Consider the following 20,999-nt stretch of genomic DNA (forward strand, 5'->3'; position numbering starts at 1 on the left):
TTCAATTTGTTAATGTGGTGTATTACATTGATTGATTTGCGGATATTAAAGAATCCTTGCATTCCTGGGATAAAGCCCACTTGGTCATGGTGTATGATTTTTTTAATATGTTGTTGGATTCTGTTTGCTAGAATTTTGTTAAGGATTTTTGCATCTATGTTCATCAGTGATATTGGCCTGTAGTTTTCTTTTTTTGTGGCATCTTTGTCTGGTTTTGGAATTAGGGTGATGGTGGCCTCATAGAATGAATTTGGAAGTTTACCTTCTTCTGCAAAACTCTTCATCTTAAAAAGCAGAGACATTACTTTGTTGACAATAGTCCATTTAGTCAAAGCTATGGTTTTTCCAGTAGTCATGTATGGGTGTGAGAGTTGGACCATAAAGAAGGCTGAGCGCTGAAGAATTAATGCTTTTGACCTGTGGTGTTGGAGAAGACTCTTGAGAGTCCCTCGAACTGCAAGGAGATCAAGCCAGTCAATCCTAAAGGAAATCAATCCTGAATATTCAAGGAAAAGACTGATGCTAAAGCTGAAGCTGCAATACTTTGGCCACCTGATGTGAAAACTGACTCATTGGAAAAGACCCTGATGATGGAAAAGATTGAAGGCAGAAGGAGAAGGGGATGACAGAGGATGAGATGGCCGAATGACATCACTGACTCAATGGACATGAGTTTGAGCAAGCTCTGGGAGATGGTGAGGGACAGGGAAGCCTGGCGTGCTGCAGTTCATGGGGTTGCAAAGAGTCGGACAGGACTGAGCAACTGAACAACAACAACAACAACAGCACTTGTTATCAAACTTCTGTTCGTTTTCTCTTTTCACTCTACCTTGTATCACATGGGGGTCTCAGCCACGAACCTAGATGGGGAGACGGAAAATCATTTTTCCTTCTTTACGTGTCATCAAGGGGCTATTTGATGTCCCCTTGCTTCTTGTATGTTGATGCTGTGTCCTGTGAGGAGCTGCTGGTGCTGGCTGTGGTTTACACAAGCTTTTAAATTAAAAAAAAATTAATAACAGCCTATTTCAAACAAATTCTTCTGTTGTCTGTTACTCTCTGAATGTGCTCAGTCCTGCATGAAATTTGGCACTCTATGTACTTATACTCCCTTAATTGCATTCATGTTTGATATAGCAAACAGTTCTCAGATCTGTCAAACTTCTGAACCTGAAGAAGAGCTCCCTTCAAAGCATATTTCAGTTCACATGAATCTCAAAGGTTTATATTACGCCTTATCTAATCTAAGCTTCTGGTCCATGCCTTCCTCTGGCCATTGTTCTTATTTTGGTTTTTTTACTTTGAAAGCATCTTGTTTTTTCCGGGACCACCATTGCATACTCAGTCACTTACCTTTCAACATGGATGTTCAAACAGTATTATCTTGGGTATAATGCGTAACATGAGGTCTAGGGCACCTTCATGTATTTGAAAGTAGAGGAAAAAGAATTTAGGTCAAAGGCTTCCATTTCTCAAAATATTGGAAAAAATCTTCATTTCCCTTTGCTTTTAAATACCATCTGACAACCAAGCTAAGGGGATTAATATTTTATATAGTTCCTTCATATGGTTATGACACTCCCTTGTTAATTATTTGAGACATCAGTGTTTTACAAATGTTAAATGCTAATGTCATATTATCACCTGCTACAGCTAATTGATTTCTAAAATCACAGTTCATAGTCCTTTTCTCTTCGAAGTCTACAATGAACTCAGATTCTTAGGGCCCTATTCTCCATGGAAATCATCCACGACACATTAAAAAGTTGAGAATGCTTATTAAAAACATAGTTTACACATTTACATAAACATTCTGAAGAAAAATGATAAGGATATGGAAGAATGAGAAAGTGTTATAGCCACGCTTTCTGGGAAACAAACTCACTCAGAAGGACAATGCAGATAGTGGAGTGCAGTTTATTACGCCGGCGGGCCCAAGGCAGAGTCTCCTCTTAGCCAAGGACCCCGACCAGCATTTGTGAAAATCTTTTATACCCCATGTGTGTGATGTGTACGTGTCCAAACCCACTACCCCAATTCCCTTGAGACTTACATAAACAAAGGAAGGGTAAATACAACTACAATAACCCCATCATTCACGTGTTATGTGTTCAAACAGTCAATAATCAATAAGCCCGCAGTTACATTCCAAATAGTTAAAAACCGATAAGCCTGTGCTTACATTCTGATAGATAGTGTCCGGAGGCAGGGGTGATTAGTGTCTGTTTTCTCTTAGGTGATGAGTAACCTGGATATGATCTTCAAGGTTCCCCTGTCTGGAGGGGGTCTTATCCTTCCATTGTCGTTCCCACAGGCACTAAGCAGAGAGTTCAGAGTCCACGGGAGAGGTGGCCGAGCACGATCAGCACAGACAGGCCTGAGATGGAGTCCAGGCCCTATGAGTTCCTTCTGCAAAAGTACGAAGAAAGACAGATTCTTGGCTCCAGGGCTGGAAGTTATGGGAGATGAGATCATTAGGATAAAGTTCAGCTTGATGAGATACAGTTAGTCATCTTAATGTTCACTGTATGGTGGTACCTGGAACACGCTATCATCAGATTTTAATCATTCATTAAAAATTGAAACAAAATAATTTTGTAGACAATCCTATGATCAGAGTTACTGGGGACTTTGGAAGTAGAGTGAGAAACCTCAGATAAAGTGCCTATTGAACTTGTGCTAACTGTCCTGTTGGCCCTGTCTCCAGGCTGTGTTAAGATGCTCCTCCTTTCATTTCCAAGGTTCCAATAGAACCTTGTGCTTACAGGCATTCTAGATATTGTCACACTTTGTCACACTTTTTAAGATATTGTCTAGTGTCTTTTCCCTGCTTACTTGTCTGTTGATTCTGTTAGATTTTGAAGTCCTTCAGAACAAGGAACTCAACATTGTGTCTAGCATAAGCACCTAATAAATGTTTGATTTTGTTTGATTTAATGTAATTTAATACTCACTAAAAGTCTGTTCAAAACCTTTGCTTTTTAAAGAAACCTGGCTAGACCTAGTACAGGTCTAAGTCATTGCCATTACAGGTCACTGCTCAGCACAGAAGAGGCTACTAAGCATGGATTCCCTCCAAACCCTCCTACCCTGTAGTGGGAATGTAGACTGGTATAGCCACTATGGAAAGCAGTATGGAGGGTCCTTAAACAACTAAACTAGAGCTACCATATAGTCTAGCAACCCTACTCCTGGGCATGTATCTAGAAAAGATGGAAACTCTTAACTTGGAAAGATACATGCACCCTACTGTTCATAGCAGCACTATTTATAATAGCTAAGACAGGGAAGCAAACTATGTGCCCATCAACAGACAACTGGTTCAAGAAGATATGGTACATATATACAGTGGAATATTACTCGGCCAAAAGAAAAAATGAATTATTGCCATTTGTAGCAACATGGATGGACCTAGAGATTATCATACTAAATGAAATCAAAGACAAGTATTATATGACATCACTTATATGTGATATCTAAAAAAATACAAATTAATCTATATACAAAACAGAAACAGATTCACAGACATAGAAAACAAACTATGGTTACCAAAGGGGGAAAGGGGAAGTAATAAATTAGAGGAGTATGGGATTAGCAAATACAAGCTACTATACATAAAGAGCTAAGCAATAAGGATTTATTGGGCAACATTGGGAACTATATTCAATACCTTGTAGTAATCTATAATGAAAAATAATCTAAAAACTATATCTGAATCACTTTGCTGTATGTCTGAAACTAACACAATAAGTTAACTATACTTCAGTTAAAAAAGCCTGGGTTCCCTTCAAATACTGCAAACTCCCCATCATCTCCTTTGGCCATTTGGGGGTTTTAGACATACAGTGGCCTGGACACACACAATCCTGGGTGCTTCGCTTTGGAGCCAGTTGCATGCTTGCAGGGAATTCTTTGGTATAGGAGGCAAATGCTAAGCCACATGTAAAGGAAGGAGTGATGGTAATATACTTAATACTCTGTTGTAGAAAGACCCAACATGGTTATTTACATTTCTTAAGCAAATGAACCACAGGGGGAATTATCTGTTTTATATGAAATTTTTTTCCCCCCACAAGATTCTTTTAAAAAACAAGGATGTATATGTGCATTTTTCCCCCCAATGGGGAGAAACTAAGCATTTTACTTGATTCTCAAAGGGACCCTGAAAGATTAAGGTTACTGCTTGGTGTGAGTAAATAGAATTTGGCGTTCAAACACCAAGCTTCTACTTTGATAATATATTTCCTTACAGGAAAGACCCCATCTGAGCCTTTTTGCACTCTGCACCTTGTAAAGCAGTACCCAGCTCATAGCAATCCATAGGGGTTCATTTGGACAAAGCGCATTGGTAGGGGAAAGCAAGGCTTCCTTGAAAACCATCACTCTCTAGGGCTGACATTGCTTGGCATTGCCGCGAGCCTTACCCATCATGGGTGTGCTCAATGGCAGCAGTTAAAAGAAAGACTGTCTGAAAGGGTAGTAATTTTCAATATATTTGAAATGTCCATATTCTTTTCCATGTGCAGCTACTATCGCAGTTAGCTTATTTGTATGGTACTTAAATTTTTACGATTTTACAATAGATTCTTAAGAACTTCTATGGAATACATAGGTTTTCCAGGAAGCGGGACTTCTGTAATGAGAAAACTGAAGCCTGGTTTCCCTCAGACAGAAGGTCTGTTTCCTTATTCCTTCCCTTAAATGATAAAGAAAAGGGCAGAAGTCCTATGAGATCCCAGAGATTCAAGTTTTTTTTTTTTTTTATTATTATTATTTTTTTCCAGTGGGTTTTGTCATACATTGATATGAATCAGCCATGGATTTACATGTATTCCCAATCCCGATCCCCTCTCCCACCTCCCTCTCCACCCGATTCCTCTGGGTCTTCCCAGTGCACCAGGCCGGAGCACTTGTCTCATGCATCCCACCTGGGCTGGTGATCTGTTTCACCATAGATAGTATACATGCTGTTCTTTTGAAATATCCCACCCTCACATTCTCCCACAAAGTTCAAAAGTCTGTTCTGTATTTCTGTGTCTCTTTTTCTGTTTTGCATATAGGGTTATCGTTATCACCTTTCTAAATTCCATATATATGTGTTAGTATGCTGTAATGTTCTTTATCTTTCTGGCTTACTTCCCTCTGTATAATGGGCTCCAGCTTCATCCATCTCATTAGGACTGGTTCAAATGAATTCTTTTTAATGGCTGAGTAATATTCCATGGTGTATATGTACCACAGCTTCCTTATCCATTCATCTGCTGATGGGCATCTAGGTTGCTTCCATGTCCTGGCTATTATAAACAGTGCTGCGATGAACATTGGGGTGCACGTGTCTCTTTCAGATCTGGTTTCCTCAGTGTGTATGCCCAGAAGTGGGATTGCTGCACTTTCTAACACCATACACAAAAATAAACTCAAAATGGATTAAAGATCTAAATGTAAGACCAGAAACTATAAAACTCCTAGAGGAGAACATAGGCAAAACACTCTCCGACATAAATCACAGCAAGATCCTCTATGACCCACCTCCCAGAATATTGGAAATAAAAGCAAAACTAAACAAATGGGACCTAATGAAACTTAAAAGCTTTTGCACTACAAAGGAAACTATAAGTAAGGTGAAAAGACAGCCCTCAGATTGGGAGAAAATAATAGCAAATGAAGAAACAGACAAAGGATTAATCTCAAAAATATACAAGCAACTCCTGCAGCTCAATTCCAGAAAAATAAATGACCCAATCAAAAAATGGGCCAAAGAACTAAACAGACATTTCTCCAAAGAAGACATACAGATGGCTAACAAACACATGAAAAGATGCTCAACATCACTCATTATTAGAGAAATGCAAATCAAAACCACAATGAGGTACCATTACTCGCCAATCAGGATGGCTGCTATCCAAAAGTCTACAAGCAATAAATGCTGGAGAGGGTGTGGAGAAAAGGGAACCCTCTTACACTGTTGGTGGGAATGCAAACTAGTACAGCCGCTATGGAAAACAGTGTGGAGATTCAAGTTTTAAAGCTGCAAAATAACACAAGCAGGTCTGTAACAGCAGGAGACTTTTCTAACAAAGCTCACACGATTTGGGTTGGGCTAGCACCTGACCACTACAAAGTTAAAGAAAAAAAAAATTTTTTTTTCTTTTTTTAAAGCGACAGCTTACTTCGCTGGCTTAGCAAATATTTTTCCCTATTATAGTTTGTTTGGAAAAGAGCGTAACTTGGAAGCCTTCCTTATCCTTAGCTCTTCCTCCCGCCCCCGACTGTACCATTAAATCCTAGCAAACAGGGTGACTAAAAACGATAAGGGATATATCAGTAATTACCCCCAAATTTCTCCCATTTTATGTATGCCAGCGCTTGTTACTTTTTAAAAGTTGATTGTAATAATCAGTTCAGGGCTTGTCTTTCCTTGCAAGATCACAGGCTGAGCATGCATTGAACTTCTGACTTTAGCTCAGGGGGTGAGGTAAACAACAGGACTATAAATATCCGAGTTTCTCACTGTGGCTTTGTGGAGCCGCCCAGCTGAGCAGAGAGAAAGGAAGCAAGCTGCTCGGGAGGGGTTGTGTAAGTAGGAACTTTGTGTTTTCCAAACTTGATTCCTTCAGAGTTTGGTAAATGATTTGATTTTCGAGTCTTGATAAAATGTTTTTGTCCTTAGAATAGATTTAAAAAAAAGAGATGGGTAAAGAAAATACACAAGAGTCTAAACTCCGGGTGCGGTGGGGACATTGTCAGTTCTAGCTGATTTTTGCCCTGCCTTCTGCACTGCTGAGATAAAGATAGGGGCAGAGGAGGCTGGAGAAGCGGAATACTTTTCCTCTGCAAAAAGTTGTGTTGTTACATAGGCAATACTATGTGTTCAAGCTTAAGTATTTCCCACTGAAATGGGAAGTGAGAGCTCTAATGGCAAAACAGCTGGTGGGTTTGAGGAGCAGAGACAGATCTGGCCTGTGTAGGGTGCTGCAGAAATATCCAGGGGTATTGTGGGCAATTTCAAGGTAAAAAAAAGAGAAATCAGGTTTGGTTCACTGTGCAGAATAGTCATCCTTGAAAGAGTTAAAACCCATGTCAAAATCAGTGGTTATTGGTGCTTTTAGGAGAATGAGGAGGGGACCCTCAGAAGCGGGTCTGAGGATGCGGGGTTGGGGAAGAGGGTGGAAAAAGTTTCTGCACATTTTGCCTTTTAATGGGGAATTTTAAACAAATATAGGTCTGTTTGTGGTCAAGAAATCTAGGCTTGTGATTGAAAAGTGATGAGATTAGTGAAATTCACAACTACATTTTAATTGTTACTGCATTAAGTGAAGCTGCTCAGTCGTATCCGACTCTTTGTGACCCCATGGACTATACCTGCCAGGCTCCTCCGTCCGTGGGATTTTCCAGGCAAGATTACTGGAGTGGGTTGCCATTTCCTTCTCGAGGAGATCTTCCCAACCCAGGGATTGAACCCAGGTCTCCTGCACAGCAGGCAGACTCTACCGTCTGAGCCACAAGGGCTTCCAGTAAATCTAATTTTATTTATCATCATTATTTTATATAGTTAGTTGTCTGACAGCTGTAATCAATCAAAAGTTTCTTATGTAAAAAGTGATTTTAAGAAAACAAAGTTAACAGCCTCTTGATTATAGTGATGGGAAAATCTGGAAGTGTGAACTCTGTACTCCACTACCCTCTGCCAATGGCTTCAGTTATTTTTTCATCAAAAAACTAAATGAGTGAAATAACCTTTTCATTTATATTCACTCTTCAGCCAGTTGGAATGGTGTACAGAGTGAGGCTGCCAGGTGCTGAGTTTATGCTGAAGGGTCTGTAACTACTGAACTTATATTCTATAAAGTGGGGGAAATCTAGTCATTCTAGTAAGAAACAAAAAAGCCTGAATAATTTTGATGTTTTCTTTTTCATCTTAGGGCATAAGAAACTCAATCCCCTCTGTCCTAACCTAGAGGGGTGGGGTGGAGGAGAGAGAGGGAGGCTTAAGAGGGAGGGGGTGTATTGTACATACAGCTGATTCATGCTGTTGTGCATGATGGAAAACACAAAAATGAACACAACATTGTAAAGCAGTTATTCTGCAATTAAATAAATAAATTAAAACCCCCAAATTCTGGCTACTGTAGTTACTGAAGGTGACCGATCTGAAAAGAGTCAATATATTGCTGTAGGTAAGAGGTCATGTGTTGGAATTGGTAGAACTGGTTTGAATCCAGTTTTCCTGTGACTTAGTACCTGTGTGGACTTGGGCAAACTGCCTAAACTCACACTTAGCCAGTTTTCTCAGCTTCAAAAGGAGATAATGGTCATATAGTTGTAATCAGGTTTTTAAATGTTCTATCCACAGCTACGAGTGCATTAGAGCCCATATCAGTCTGATTTTAGCTTCTCTGCCCCCCTCTTAACTCTGGGCTCAACTCTAGGTAATTTATCATTAGCTGCCTCCCCTCCCCCAACCACCCCCATCCTCAAAGTACTTTTACTTTTTTATCATATATCAGTGCCTGAACATGTGCCGACTTCCCAGTTCTGGAATTTTTTCTCTCTCCCACCAACCCTCATATCAAAATAAGCACGCTTATCTTGATGACCCAATTCACTTGGTGTGTTTGAAATTAAAAATTCATGTTTGCATAAATGTGTGGATTTTTCTTTCTCTGCTCACCTCTGCTGAATATGTTCTTTTTTCCACCACCTATCTACAGTTCATGTGTTTTATTTGTACCTCTCTGCAGAGAGCTCTGGCCCTTGTTTTGGGAATACTTCTCATCATGTATTTAACTTTCCTACTCAGACGGGTCATTTTTTTACCCAAGAACATGCCATCTTGTCACAGGAACTTCCTGAAAGTAGTGGTAGCCAATAAGTAGACTCATAAGAGTGTAGATTTCAGTGAATCTTAAGTGGTACATGGCCCAGTGATTTGTAGTATTTCTTCCTGGTCAGGTGTCTTCTCATTGGTCCCTATTGGTCTTGGCTATAATAGCAACATTTTGGCAGGCAGTAACATCTGAATCTCTTCCTGTTGGTAGACTGCCCTCACTGCCACCTCCTTTCTTCCTAAGTTCTCTTCCCGTGATGTCTTTTCATTTCTATGCAGAATTCCCTATGTATCCTTCCTTTGCTTAGATTGGTAGAGGATAGAAAGAAGCAGTCAGAACTTGTATCTCAAAAATCAAATCATGTCTGCAGAATGTTACTTGCTTGTAGAGGCCATATTCTCAGAATTTCCCTAGACATGTATTTTCTCCTGGACATACATCTTCTACTAGAGAAGCACTTGACTGCCTGGTCAGGCTAATCTTCATAGCAGGCTTATTCAAGCATCTTGCTAAACCAGATAGTCAAGAGGTGCTTAGGCAGCTTCCCTGACTTGGGCTGACCTTTCCCCTTTACAGGGAGATTTGGTGCTGAGATGTGCAATACAAAGAACCCAACAACATGGAGACAGAATCCACTGGCTAGATATTTGTAAAAGGTAGAATTATACCTGCTAGTTTATAGAGATTCCTTGTTACGACTGTGAAGATGACAGAAAGGTTTTCTCTTTTACAGGACAACCCCAGCCATGTGGAGAGGCCTGGGGTTGGCCCTGGCTCTCTGTCTCCTCCTAGCTGGAGGAACAGAGAGCCAGGGCCAAAGCTCCCATTGTAAGCAACCTCCAGCCTGGAGCATAAAGGATCAAGACCCTATGCTGAACTCCTATGGTTCAGTGACCGTGGTTGCTCTTCTTCAAGCCAGCTGATACCTGTGCATTCTGCAGGCATCTAGGTAAGGTAGTCTTTCTGTGGTCTAGAATTTCTTAAGCGGATAACTATTCAATAGATACATGCATAAAACAATAAAAATAGAAAAGATATATTTACTAAACTGCATGTAAAAAAACTGTATTTGTTGGCCTAGAACATGTTAGAAGAGAGATGACTAGGAGGATGTTTACAGTGGCTTTCCTGGAGCTATGTAAAATGTTTCTCCTTTTGTGTACCTATATTTTATAGTAGCCTACTAAATATGTATTACTTGTGTAATGAAAATGTTTTAAATTGTACTCCTGCAAATGGATTAGTTATTTCAATATAGGAAGCAGATATGAGAGCTTTGCCAGAGTAGAATAAACATTATACTTGCCACCAAAGGTCTTGAGTCATTTAATGAATTTCTAAATATATATATCTGTTGGGTTATTTGCCAAATACTTATTGGGTACAATTTCTCTGTAACTGGGAGATGGATTAAAAAGATACACACTTCATAGGATTCATTTGAGGACCATATGGACTAATGTTTGTGCAAGCACTTGGCATATAGTTTTAACTGAGTATAAGAGTTCAATAAATAATTAGAAAAACACAAGTTTTAGTCCTTTAAAACAATATAAAAAAGAGGTCTGAGTAAGTAAAAAATAACAAAAGAGTTTCATGTAGGAAAATAGAGGAGAAAGGGAGAAGTCACTAATTAAATTATTGCTTTTTTTGTATTTTTTCCAAATATTTCAGATTGGAGGACCTGCGAGTAAAACTGGAGAAAGAAGGATATTCTAACATCTCCTATGTTGTTGTTAATCATCAAGGAATCTCTTCTCGATTAAAATATGTGCATCTTAAAAATAAGGTTTCAGAACATATTCCTGTTTACCAACAAGAAGAAAACCAACCAGATGTCTGGACTCTCTTAAATGGAAATAAAGATGACTTCCTCATATATGACAGGTGTGTACCCACATTTATACACACATGCATGCACACCCACCCCCAAATTACAATGTATCTGCTTCATATTTAATGTAATAAGTGATTTAAAATAAGACATCTGCTTTTATCTTGTTACCAAATACTCAGTTTCAAAGTGAGCCCATTAGAATGTTTGGTTTTGCCAGATGACTTCCTTTCACACAAAAGTATTTTCAAAATGACTTCCTTTTACACAAAAGAATTCACCACTCCAATAGGGAAATAAGGAAAATTGAATATACTTTCTTTCCCCTGTACATTAGCATTCTGATTAAAAAGAAAAATCAATTTGTATCTTATGTACAATTCTCACTTAAGAATTTTGCAGATGAAATAACCATACTTTGCAGACTACTGGCTTATCTCTAAAATCCAATTACTATTAATACATTTTAAGGTTATATACCTGCATTTCTGAACTATAAAGTATGTTAATCATTTAGGCATAATCTGTATGAATCTGCTTTTGATTCCATGAATGAATAAAATGTTTGTATTATGAAAGAACTTCAATGCATACATTATTTGCTATCATCATTTCTAGTTGGTGCTGGTTTGTTTTTTGGCTCTTCAGGAATGGTAAGCCAGACTCTGCCTAGGCCTGAGACCTACTTGGTCTTACTCTTAAGTATTTTTAATATTACGTTATTCTTTTAGGACTGCAAGCTTCTAATTTAATCTGTTGCAAAGTGTAACCTTTTGATATTCATGTAAAATTGTATATACAGGATAAAATGGGGGCAAGAAAAGCATTTCAACTCTACTGTTTCTGTGAATGCCAAGTGTATTTCCATTTCTTTCATTGTGCTGAAATTTTTGCTGTGAATTCTTTTTTAAAATTTAATTTAAAGATTCTTGTTTAAATCAGTGGGCCACTGGCCAAGACTTGAGGATCTTTTTCATTATGCTGTGATTTCTTATTGTGTGGAATTTGTGCTGCCTTAGCAGTTATGAAAAGATCATGTGATTTGCAGACCTGATTTATGAGGTCAGTGGTTTGAACTTTGATAGAATTTATGAGTCAGTTACACAATTGTATTTGACCAAATCACAATAACTAACCACATAATTTTGACATTATTTATTGTGACATATATCTATTTCATTTTCACAATGCTAGCGTCGGACTCACTGTAGTCTTTTTTTTTCTTTGAAACTTTTTCTTTTGTATTGGGGTATAGCTGATTAACAATGTTGTGGTAATTACAGGTGAACAGTGAAGGGACTCAGCCGTACGTACACATGTATATATTCTTCCCCAAGCTCCCCTCCCATTCAGGTTGCCACAGAACATTGAGCAGAGTTCCATGTGCTATACAGTAGGTCCTTGCTGGTTATCCACTTTAGAACAGTGGGTACATGTTCATCCCAAACTCCTTTACTATCCCTCCCACCTGGCAACCATATCAGACTCACTATAGTCTTGTCATGACCTGACCTGGTATGCAGTGCCAGGGAACTTGTTTGAGATCCCCTTCAGGGAAATTTACTGAAGTTATGAAAGGTATTTATAACAGTTATAAGACCATTAAACCTACAGCCTCATGCCAGATGGTGCATGAGTAGGATCATGATACTGAAAATATTGTTCACTTCAGTTTCCTCACTCAGTCGTGCCCAACTCTTTGTGACTCAGTTCTTCGCATCAGGTGGCCAAAGTATTGGAGTTTCAGCTTCAGCATCAGTCCTTCCAATGAGTATTCAGGACTGATTTCCTTTAGGATTGACTGATTTGATCTTACAGTCCAAGGGACTCTCAAGAGTATTCTCTAACACCACAGTTCAAAAGTATCAATTCTTCGGCGCTCAGCTTTCTTTATAGTCCAACTCTCACATCCATACATGACTACTGGAAAAACCATAGCTTTGACTAAACGGACTTTTGTCAGCAAAGTTATGTCTCTACTTTTTAATATGCTGTCTAGGTTGGTCATAACTTTTCTTCCAAGGAGCAAGCATCTTTTAATTTCATGGCTGCAGTCACCATCTGCAGTGATTTCGGAGCCCCTCAAAATTAAGTCTGTCACTGTTTCATTGTTTCCCCATCTATTTCCCATGAAGTGATGGGACCTGATGCCATGATCTTAGTTTTTTGAATATTGAGTTTGAAGCCAAAATATTGTAATGACTGTTATATTTTTCAGATGTGGCCGCCTTGTATATCATCTTGGTTTGCCTTATTCCTTCCTAACTTTCACATATGTAGAAGACTCCATTAAGACTGTTTACTGTGAAGATAAATGTGGAAACTGCTCTCTCAAGGTATTTTTCTCAATTGTTTTTCTTTGGAGAAAAGAGGAAATCTTTTAAGAGCTATCTAAGTTAGTGTTTCATGACTAATTAGCTAAATCAGCGTTTCTTTTGGTATACTAGAAATAAACTACAATAGTCATTTTTATAATTAGCTACACTTCCTGTTATGAACATACACTTTACAACATCTTTTCAAGATTCATATTTCTTTTATCTAGGAGGAGTTTAGAGAACAAAAATCAATGCAGATTACATATTTTAATTACCACCAAATGATACTGCATGACTTTAAGTGCTTAAAGAATTCAGCCAACGTAAAATACACTATTGCAATATTATGAATGTGCCCATATAAGAACACAGTGATAGCGAAGATTATCCATGGCATTACCTGAAGTGGACCAGGCCCAGATAACTACTTAACTCACCAAGAATGTAAGACTGTCAGCTTTTCTGTGACACTCTTACACAATGCACTTGGAATTACTGATACTTCTTTCTTAACAACCACTAGAATATTCATTCTTTGTTATGAGAAACACTATATGTATGTATGATTTATAAAAAATATACCCAAGGAATTGATTCTAACTTATATTAACTAAACTTCTTATATTAAATAAACTTCTTTTCCTCTCAGATTGAGAAGGAAAATAACTCCAAACAATGTTTCCTTGACAGAGCAAGTTGGCAAAATTTGAACTCAGGTTCAAAAATAATTTTAAATTTTTATTTATAAGCTCTGCTTCCTTTAGATTTTTCCCCACTCTAAAGAAGGCCATTCACATTTTAATGACTCACTTAATAAGAAAATCAACAGTTAAAAAAAAAAATTAAAGTTTAGTTATGTCATTCTTCACATTTTAATCTGCATAATAATACCATGAGGGTTATTTTACTGCTTTTACAGATGAGACTGAAGTAAAGCAAATAAAGTACTAACTCAGTGTCTAACTTATACTCAGTGCCTAATGAATGTTAGCTATGTTGATTCCTATTTTGGGATTTGTTTCAGTATTTTGAAATTTTGAAAATGCCTAGTAATTGTAATGGAGAAGGAAATGGCAACCCACTCCAGTATTCTTGCCTGGAGAATCCCAGGGACAGAGGAGCCTAGTAGGCTTCCTTCTATGGGGTCGCACAGAGTCGGACACGACTGAAGCAACTCAGCAGCAGCAGCAGCAGTAATTGTAAATATTAGCAGAGTTAATTTTATTGGCTCTTTTGAGTTACCAGAGAGGGATTAGTTTGTTTCAGAAAATAATATTAGATTTGATGCTTTGTTGACACTGGTGTGAAAGGTTCTGTTTGGTAAACTGACTTTAGGATTTGATAGTTGTTTGATTTTACTGCAGTCAATCTAAGTTCTTTTAACCAGTTAGTTTATTTAGTTTTGCTTCTGCAGATATAAAGATAGTGGCTTTCTTTTTAAGCCTTATGTATCTCTCAAATTCTTCCTCAATATTCTTAAAAATTTAGGAAATGCTCTTAATAAGGAAAGGAAAATTTGAATTCTGCTGTTGATTTAACTAGTATAGAAGCTTCAGTAAATTGTTAAAGCTTTAACTTACTACATTCTTTTTTTGTCTATTTTCAAAACATTTACATTGATTCATTTGCAGAATGTTTGACGATTCTTTAGTTAAATGCAAACTTTGTATAAGAAGCACTTTATAATTAGATATGGATGGGTACCAAATTTTAATGAAAAGTCTAAGTGTTGAGGCTGAGATCAATTTTTTTTCTCTTATTAATATGATGCCGGAAACACAAAACCAGTTCAATCCTAATTAAGCAGTTTGACTTTCATATATGTTAACTCCAGAATTCATTTTTTCATGCATTCTTGCTAAATCTATAAATTTGTTAAGTGATTTATAAAATGTATTCCAGACACTGGAAGATGAAGACTTCTGTAAAAATGTATCTCTGGCTACCAAGGAGAAAACAGCTGAGGCTTCACAGCGACATCACCATCACCATCACCATCACCATCACCATCACCATCCCCATCCCCAGCCCCAGCCCCATCCCCATCCCCATCCCCATCCCCATCATGGGCATCAGCTTCATGAAAATGCTCATCTTTCAGAGTCTCCAAAACCAGACGCACCAGATACCCCTGCGAATCCCCCTCCTTCGGGTCTTCATCACCACCACCACAGGCACAAGGGTCACCAAAGACAGGCTCACTCAGATAACTGTGATACACCAGTAGGAAGTGAAAGTTTACAACTTTCTCTTCCACAAAAGCAGCTCTGACGAAAGAGATGCATAAATCAGTTACTCTGACAGGTTCCCAAAGATTCAGAATCTGCTTTGAGTAGCTGCTGTTGCCACTGTCGACATCTGGTATTTGAAAAAACAGGGTCTGCAATCACCTGACAGTGTAAAGAAGACCTCCCCTCTCTATGTAGCTGACAGGGCCTTTTGGCAGAGGAGAACGTCATTGAATCCTGACAGTGACGTTTGCCTCCAGCTGCCTGACAGGCAGCAGGTCAGCAGCTCAACCCCACAAAACCCAGCACCAAGTGAAGCTGAAAAAATCAGGCCAAATTGTGAAAATGACCTTCAAATTAAATATATGAAATTGGATATACTCCCCAAGTCAATCTACACAATTACATTTCCAGCATTTTTATAAGCTACCTAATTAATAGTGATCCAAAAATAGGAATTGGATTTGTGCAAACATGGAGAAATTGACTTCCACATTTTAAAATTTAAGTCAAAGAAATTTTGACCCAAACCATATTTTTATTCAGCTGAAAGGTGGTTGCAGCATTTGGTTAATATGTTTTTCTTTTTCTTTTTCCAGTATTCTACTTGCATTAATGAGAACAGAAACGTAAACTATAACCTAGGGGTTTCTGTTGGATAGTTGGCAACTTAGAATGGAGGAAGAACAACAAAGACATGTTTTCCATTTTTTTCTTTACTTATTTCTCAAAACAATATTATCTTTGTCTTTTTAATCTTGTTTTTAACAGATTAAACCTTTAAAGCAAGAAGTGAATTCTGTCTTTTCAGACCCAGAAATACTCACACATGAATATTTTGCTATGATTACAATTTTAGATATCCATTTATACTTTTTTATATCTAAGACTCATATCTTGATTTTTACTATCATATATGAATGAAGCCTTTATATCTTGTTTTCTTTATCTAGCATTTTATCATACTCTTTAAAATTTGAGACTGCCAATCTTGAAAGATAGATGGGAAAAGATAAAAGAATGTTGTCTAACTCTTAATTGCTTAGGAAGTATTTCCATAGTCAATGATGGTTCAATAGGCAAACCAGGTCCTATAAACCTGAATTTTTTTATGGTTAATACTATTAAGCAGAAATGTAGAACAGGACTGGCAAAAATGTGGATGTTTAAATTCAATAAAAAAGTTTAAAGCTTTTTGTTTTCATTGTTGTTATTACTTAGGTAGTGTGATATACTGACAATCAAAATTAATTTTCAACTGCTTTTAAAGAAGTTAAATAGCAACTAATGAATCTACTCAAAACCGTCTACGCTTAAAGTGAGAATCTTTGCCAACAAGTTTAACTTGAGAATCTTTGCCAACAGGTTTAACTTGAGAATCTTTGCTGACAGAGAGGCGTTGTTCTAAATCATGAACGGTATTACGAAGAACTGCAATCTCCTTGTCTTTTTCTTCCTGAAGATGTTGAAGTTTCTAAATGGAGCAGAACAATTTTGTTATTGCAGTTCATAAATGATAACAATTAAGCATAACAATTAATACAAGGAACAACAAAACAGCAAAAACTATGCTTCTGGTTTAAGTAGAAGTAGGTATTTAAAAAGATACCATATTTTAAAAGGTCTATAATTTTGTTTTTGTAGGCATTAACAGGGTAAAACTGGTGTAAGGACAAAAAACACACATTAGCACTATTTGTTGAGCAAGAAAAAATATGCTGAGTACCTAAACAACTTCAGAATAGTAAGTCAGCTTTAGTTCAAAATACATTGTGGAATTCCTGAGATAGTCCAAAGAGTCAAAGGACTTGTCTAATGTTTTAATTTACTACTAAGATTTACTAGTTTAAATTGAAAGTGACTTACAAAGATTATTAAAAATTTAATGTCTTTCTCATAGTGGGATAGATATATTTTCAGGAAAACTGCTAAGTAAATTTAACTTTTATGGAAACACATTAAGAATTTTTTTGAGCAACAGTCATGGAAGAAAAACTCACGTACTCTTTTGTAGATACTATGTGGCGAAACAGTAGAATCTGGATATGATTTTGCTTTAGTTTGAACTCTTGCCAGCTTGGTATCAAACTGAATCAAGTTTAAAAAGAAAATTGAGAACATTCTAGTTAAATGAAACAATTGTTTCTGTAAATATAATCCACTATATTCTTAGATGTATAATCTGTAGTTCAAGTGTATTCACTGTATAACAGAAGATAGAAAAGTCTTCAGAACAAGGACTACCCAAACAAGATTGACCCCAGCTGCACTTTAAAATTATCTGGGCAGGTTTTTTAAAGAATCGAATACCTGGATACTACCTTAGAGATCTGGGGTGGGGTCTGGAGCGTTTTTCCTCAAGACATCAGTTGATTCTATCATGTAGGGTTAAGAATCTAGGTAACTAGGGTTGAGAATCTCATTAACTTAAAGTGAAAAAATACTTTCATGTTACTATGAGTGTATTTTGTAAAGAAAATGTAGTGTAATCAACAGTCATGGGAAAAAATTTAAATACCCTTCTATAGAAACTGTGAGGCTAAATAGTAGAATTTGGATATGATTTTACTGATTTAGTTTGAATGCTTGCTGGTTTGACATTAAGCTGTATCAGGTTAAAAAAATTCTCATGGGCCATTCTTACAGGTCATTTTTTTTTTGCAAAATCTTCCATTATTTTTCCTTGGGGTTGAGTTTAGTGTTGCCTCAGTGTGAACTAAGAATAAACTCAGTGAGATTGTGTTCTGGTTTGGGGAGAGAATGAATAGTTACAATGAAGAAAAATAGCAAGTGAAAGTCGCACAGTCATGCCTGGCTCTTTGTGACCTTATAGACTATATAGTCCATGGGATTCTCCAGGTCAGAATACTGGAGTGGGTAGTTGTTCCCTTCTCCAGGGGATCTTCCCAGTCGAGGGATCGAACCCAGGTTTCCTGCATTAGAGGCATATTCTTCACCATCTATCTTTCTACACATTTATTAAGAAAAAAATATTTATTGTAAATGAAAAACTTTCAGTTGGTTCATCAGGGTTTCACAATTACTGCTGAGGAGAGAGTGACATTAAGGATTAAAAACACTCTCCCTACTGCTAGAATGGTAGTCTTAAAACGGCTGCATAGGCTCAGCTGTCACATGCAGGTAATCTTTGAGCTGTCTCTGCACCCAGAGGAGATAGTACCCTCTATGGAAATCAGCACCTTTTGAACGACTGAAGAGTCCCACTTCGAGGCCAAGTGCTGACAGGCAGTGTAGCTAACAGTTGAGTAGGGTTTGAGCACTGCATGCTATGGATGAAGAATAAGCAAGGGTTTGAGCACAGCATGCTATGGATGAAGAATAAGCAAGGGTTTGAGCACTGCATGCTATGGATGAAGAATAAGCATGTGTGAAACTGTCTCACAGGGTTGTTTCTAATCCTGAAATTTATTTCACTGGGATGACAAAGAATGGCCTAGACTGAGATGCATCCTCAAATTCAGCAGAGCCTTAAACACTTACCTCTAGCTGTAGTTTGATCATTTCATTTTGTTTTTCCCTTTCTTGAGTTCTTAACTTTGCATTTAACTCGGAAATTTCCAACTCCTTTTTCTCTATCAGTTCTTTATTCTTTTCTTCACTTAATTTGACTGAATAAAAAAAATTCACCTTAACATTTCAAAAATCTTAAAAGATTACTTTTTTGTATTTAAAAAAACGACAAGAAAGTACAACTTATTAATAAAAACGTATTTTAGAAACTGTTTATGTGCAGGGTAGCTTTTATATAGTTTTAACAAGTCCCTTAAAAATGACTGAAACAAAAGGGCTGTCTGTTGAATGCTTTTGAATGAGTAAACTAATTTTTACTCTTAAATATCTAGAGAATAATGTTCTCTGAATGCCTGGAGAATAGGAGACTTATTGGTTAAAAAGGGACACAAAAGCCTGGGTTTCTAGGTATAGAGGGCTTCACATCACAGGATGAATAGAGCTATACCAGCTTGTTCTGGCTCCCTCACTATTTCCCTTCATCAGCATTTTGTCCAATAAATTTCTTTGAATTTCTACTCCCATTTCGGTGGTTCCTTGGAGGATATTAATCAGCACAAGAAACAGTTAGGATGGGCACTTAACACTTTGTGAGGAAGAGGACGCCATCATCAGTGGTATGTGGAAGACTGGGAGTTCCTAGTACACCACAGGGGTCTGATTACTCAAGATTTTGTTGTTGTTTAGTTGCTAAGTCATGTCCAAATCTTTTATGACCCCATGGAGTGTAGCCTGCCAGGCTCCTCTGTCCATGGGATTTCCCAGGCAAGAATACTTGAGTAGGTAGCCATTTCCTTCTCCAGAGGATCCTCCCAGTCTAGAGATTGAACCCATCTCTCTTGCATTGGGTTCTTTACCACTGAGCCATCAGGGAAGCCCACTGAAGGTTTTACCAGAAGTTATCTGGGAAAATGTCCTGGTGGAGGTAAATACCTTGTAGGTATAATAGTTCAGGCATTTGAAAGATGAGAGAAACAAAGCTCACAAAGACAGCAGAGTTATTTATCGCTAAATTAAATTGGCCTCCTGTGCGTGCGTGCTCAGCTGGTTCAGTCGTATCTGACTCTTTGTGACCCCATGGACCACCAGGGTCCTCTGTCTCTGGGATTCTCCAGACAAGAATACTGGAGGTGATTTGCCGTGCCTTCCTCTGGGGGATCTTCCCAACCCAGGGATCGAACCTGCATCTCTTACATCTACCTGCATTGGGATAATAAAAAACTGAGAGCTGTTGGAAGGTAAAGATTTAAAGAACAGGTGTGAGTCAGACGATCTCTTTGGAAGCCCGCAGACAGGCTCTTATGAACTCTAGAGAATGAGCAGGCACAGCTGAGCAATAGAATCTAATCATTAATGTTGCAGAACTCCAGAGAGGTTTAAATGCTCAGCTGAAACAGGTGTGCCATGCTAAATTAGGATCCTGGTTGGAAATACCTAATATCCTAAAAAATAGGACATGGATATCTGGATCAATGCCTGTGAGGAAACTGCTTTGACAGCTCCCCTAAATGCTCAGAATTGGCACGAGTGACCTACCTTTTCCTAGCAAAAGCTGGCCCTTAGCTTAGCTGATGAAAGATGCTGCAGAGGCTCCTCTCCAAAGCTGCCCGGCCTCCTCTTCTGGTGGCTAGGCCAGTAACTAGGGTTAAAGCTCAGTATCACCTGGCTAGGGGAGTGCTGGGGCTGGTAAGTGGGGAAAGTGAATATACCCCCAAAGAGCTGCAAGAATTAGCTAGGTTGTATTGGGAAGAGGCATGTGAATACCCTTGAGAAGCCACTTTGAGGGTGCTGGGTAGAAGAAGACAGAAATTAAGACTAGGTAAGCAAGAATTCATGGACTTGAAGATACTCTTTAGGGTCAGGGGACATAATACCCTAGCAAGGATCCTGGATATGGGGCAAATTCTGTTGGAGTAGCCTTAGACCTCTAGAGAAAGCACTGGCCAAAACAGAGTGAAGTGGCAACACCTGAGATGCCCTGGCAGCTAGCGAGAAAGGTATAAGGAGGCTCTCAAAAGCTGGCATGCTTGAGTAGATTTATCTTGTGAGGCAAGAAAATGCACCAAAGGATTATGTTCTTTAGGAGGACACAGAAGACACACTATTAATCAAGCCACAGGGAATGTGCTGGTGAGAGACAAACCAGCATCACTAAGAAGTTCAACTTTCTCTCTTATCTGCAAGCTAGGTCTGACAGTAAGAGGTTATAAAGTTGGGCTCATTAATATTCATGATGGTGTCCCCCTTCCCCCACCAAGTT

At 38.1% G+C, this 20,999-nt stretch overlaps 2 protein-coding genes across 4 annotated transcripts in view; one reads left to right on the plus strand and one right to left on the minus strand.

Annotated features, from left to right (window-relative positions):
- The first annotated feature begins 6,538 nt into the window (after positions 1–6,538).
- On the plus strand, positions 6,539–16,402 carry LOC122454206 (selenoprotein P). Its single transcript, XM_043488498.1, has 5 exons — positions 6,539–6,576; positions 9,562–9,777; positions 10,503–10,715; positions 12,881–12,998; positions 14,883–16,402. Exons 2-5 carry the CDS (start codon positions 9,575–9,577, stop codon positions 15,567–15,569), a joined length of 1,221 nt encoding a protein of 406 aa, XP_043344433.1. The 5' UTR covers positions 6,539–6,576; positions 9,562–9,574; the 3' UTR covers positions 15,570–16,402.
- A 103-nt stretch (positions 16,403–16,505) lies between these two features.
- Positions 16,506–20,999, minus strand: part of CCDC152 (coiled-coil domain containing 152) — a 36,011-nt gene continuing 31,517 nt past the window's right edge. For all 3 annotated transcript variants that reach the window (XM_043488499.1, XM_043488501.1, XM_043488500.1), the window contains exons 7-9: positions 18,710–18,837; positions 17,213–17,296; positions 16,506–16,682 (exon numbers count right to left, since the gene is read on the minus strand). In XM_043488499.1, the coding sequence (XP_043344434.1) occupies positions 16,506–16,682; positions 17,213–17,296; positions 18,710–18,837 (389 nt within the window). The remainder of the gene's footprint in view (positions 16,683–17,212; positions 17,297–18,709; positions 18,838–20,999) is intronic.

This window comes from Cervus canadensis, chromosome 16 (genome assembly GCF_019320065.1).
Source record: "Cervus canadensis isolate Bull #8, Minnesota chromosome 16, ASM1932006v1, whole genome shotgun sequence".
NCBI classification, from domain to species: domain Eukaryota; kingdom Metazoa; phylum Chordata; class Mammalia; order Artiodactyla; family Cervidae; genus Cervus; species Cervus canadensis.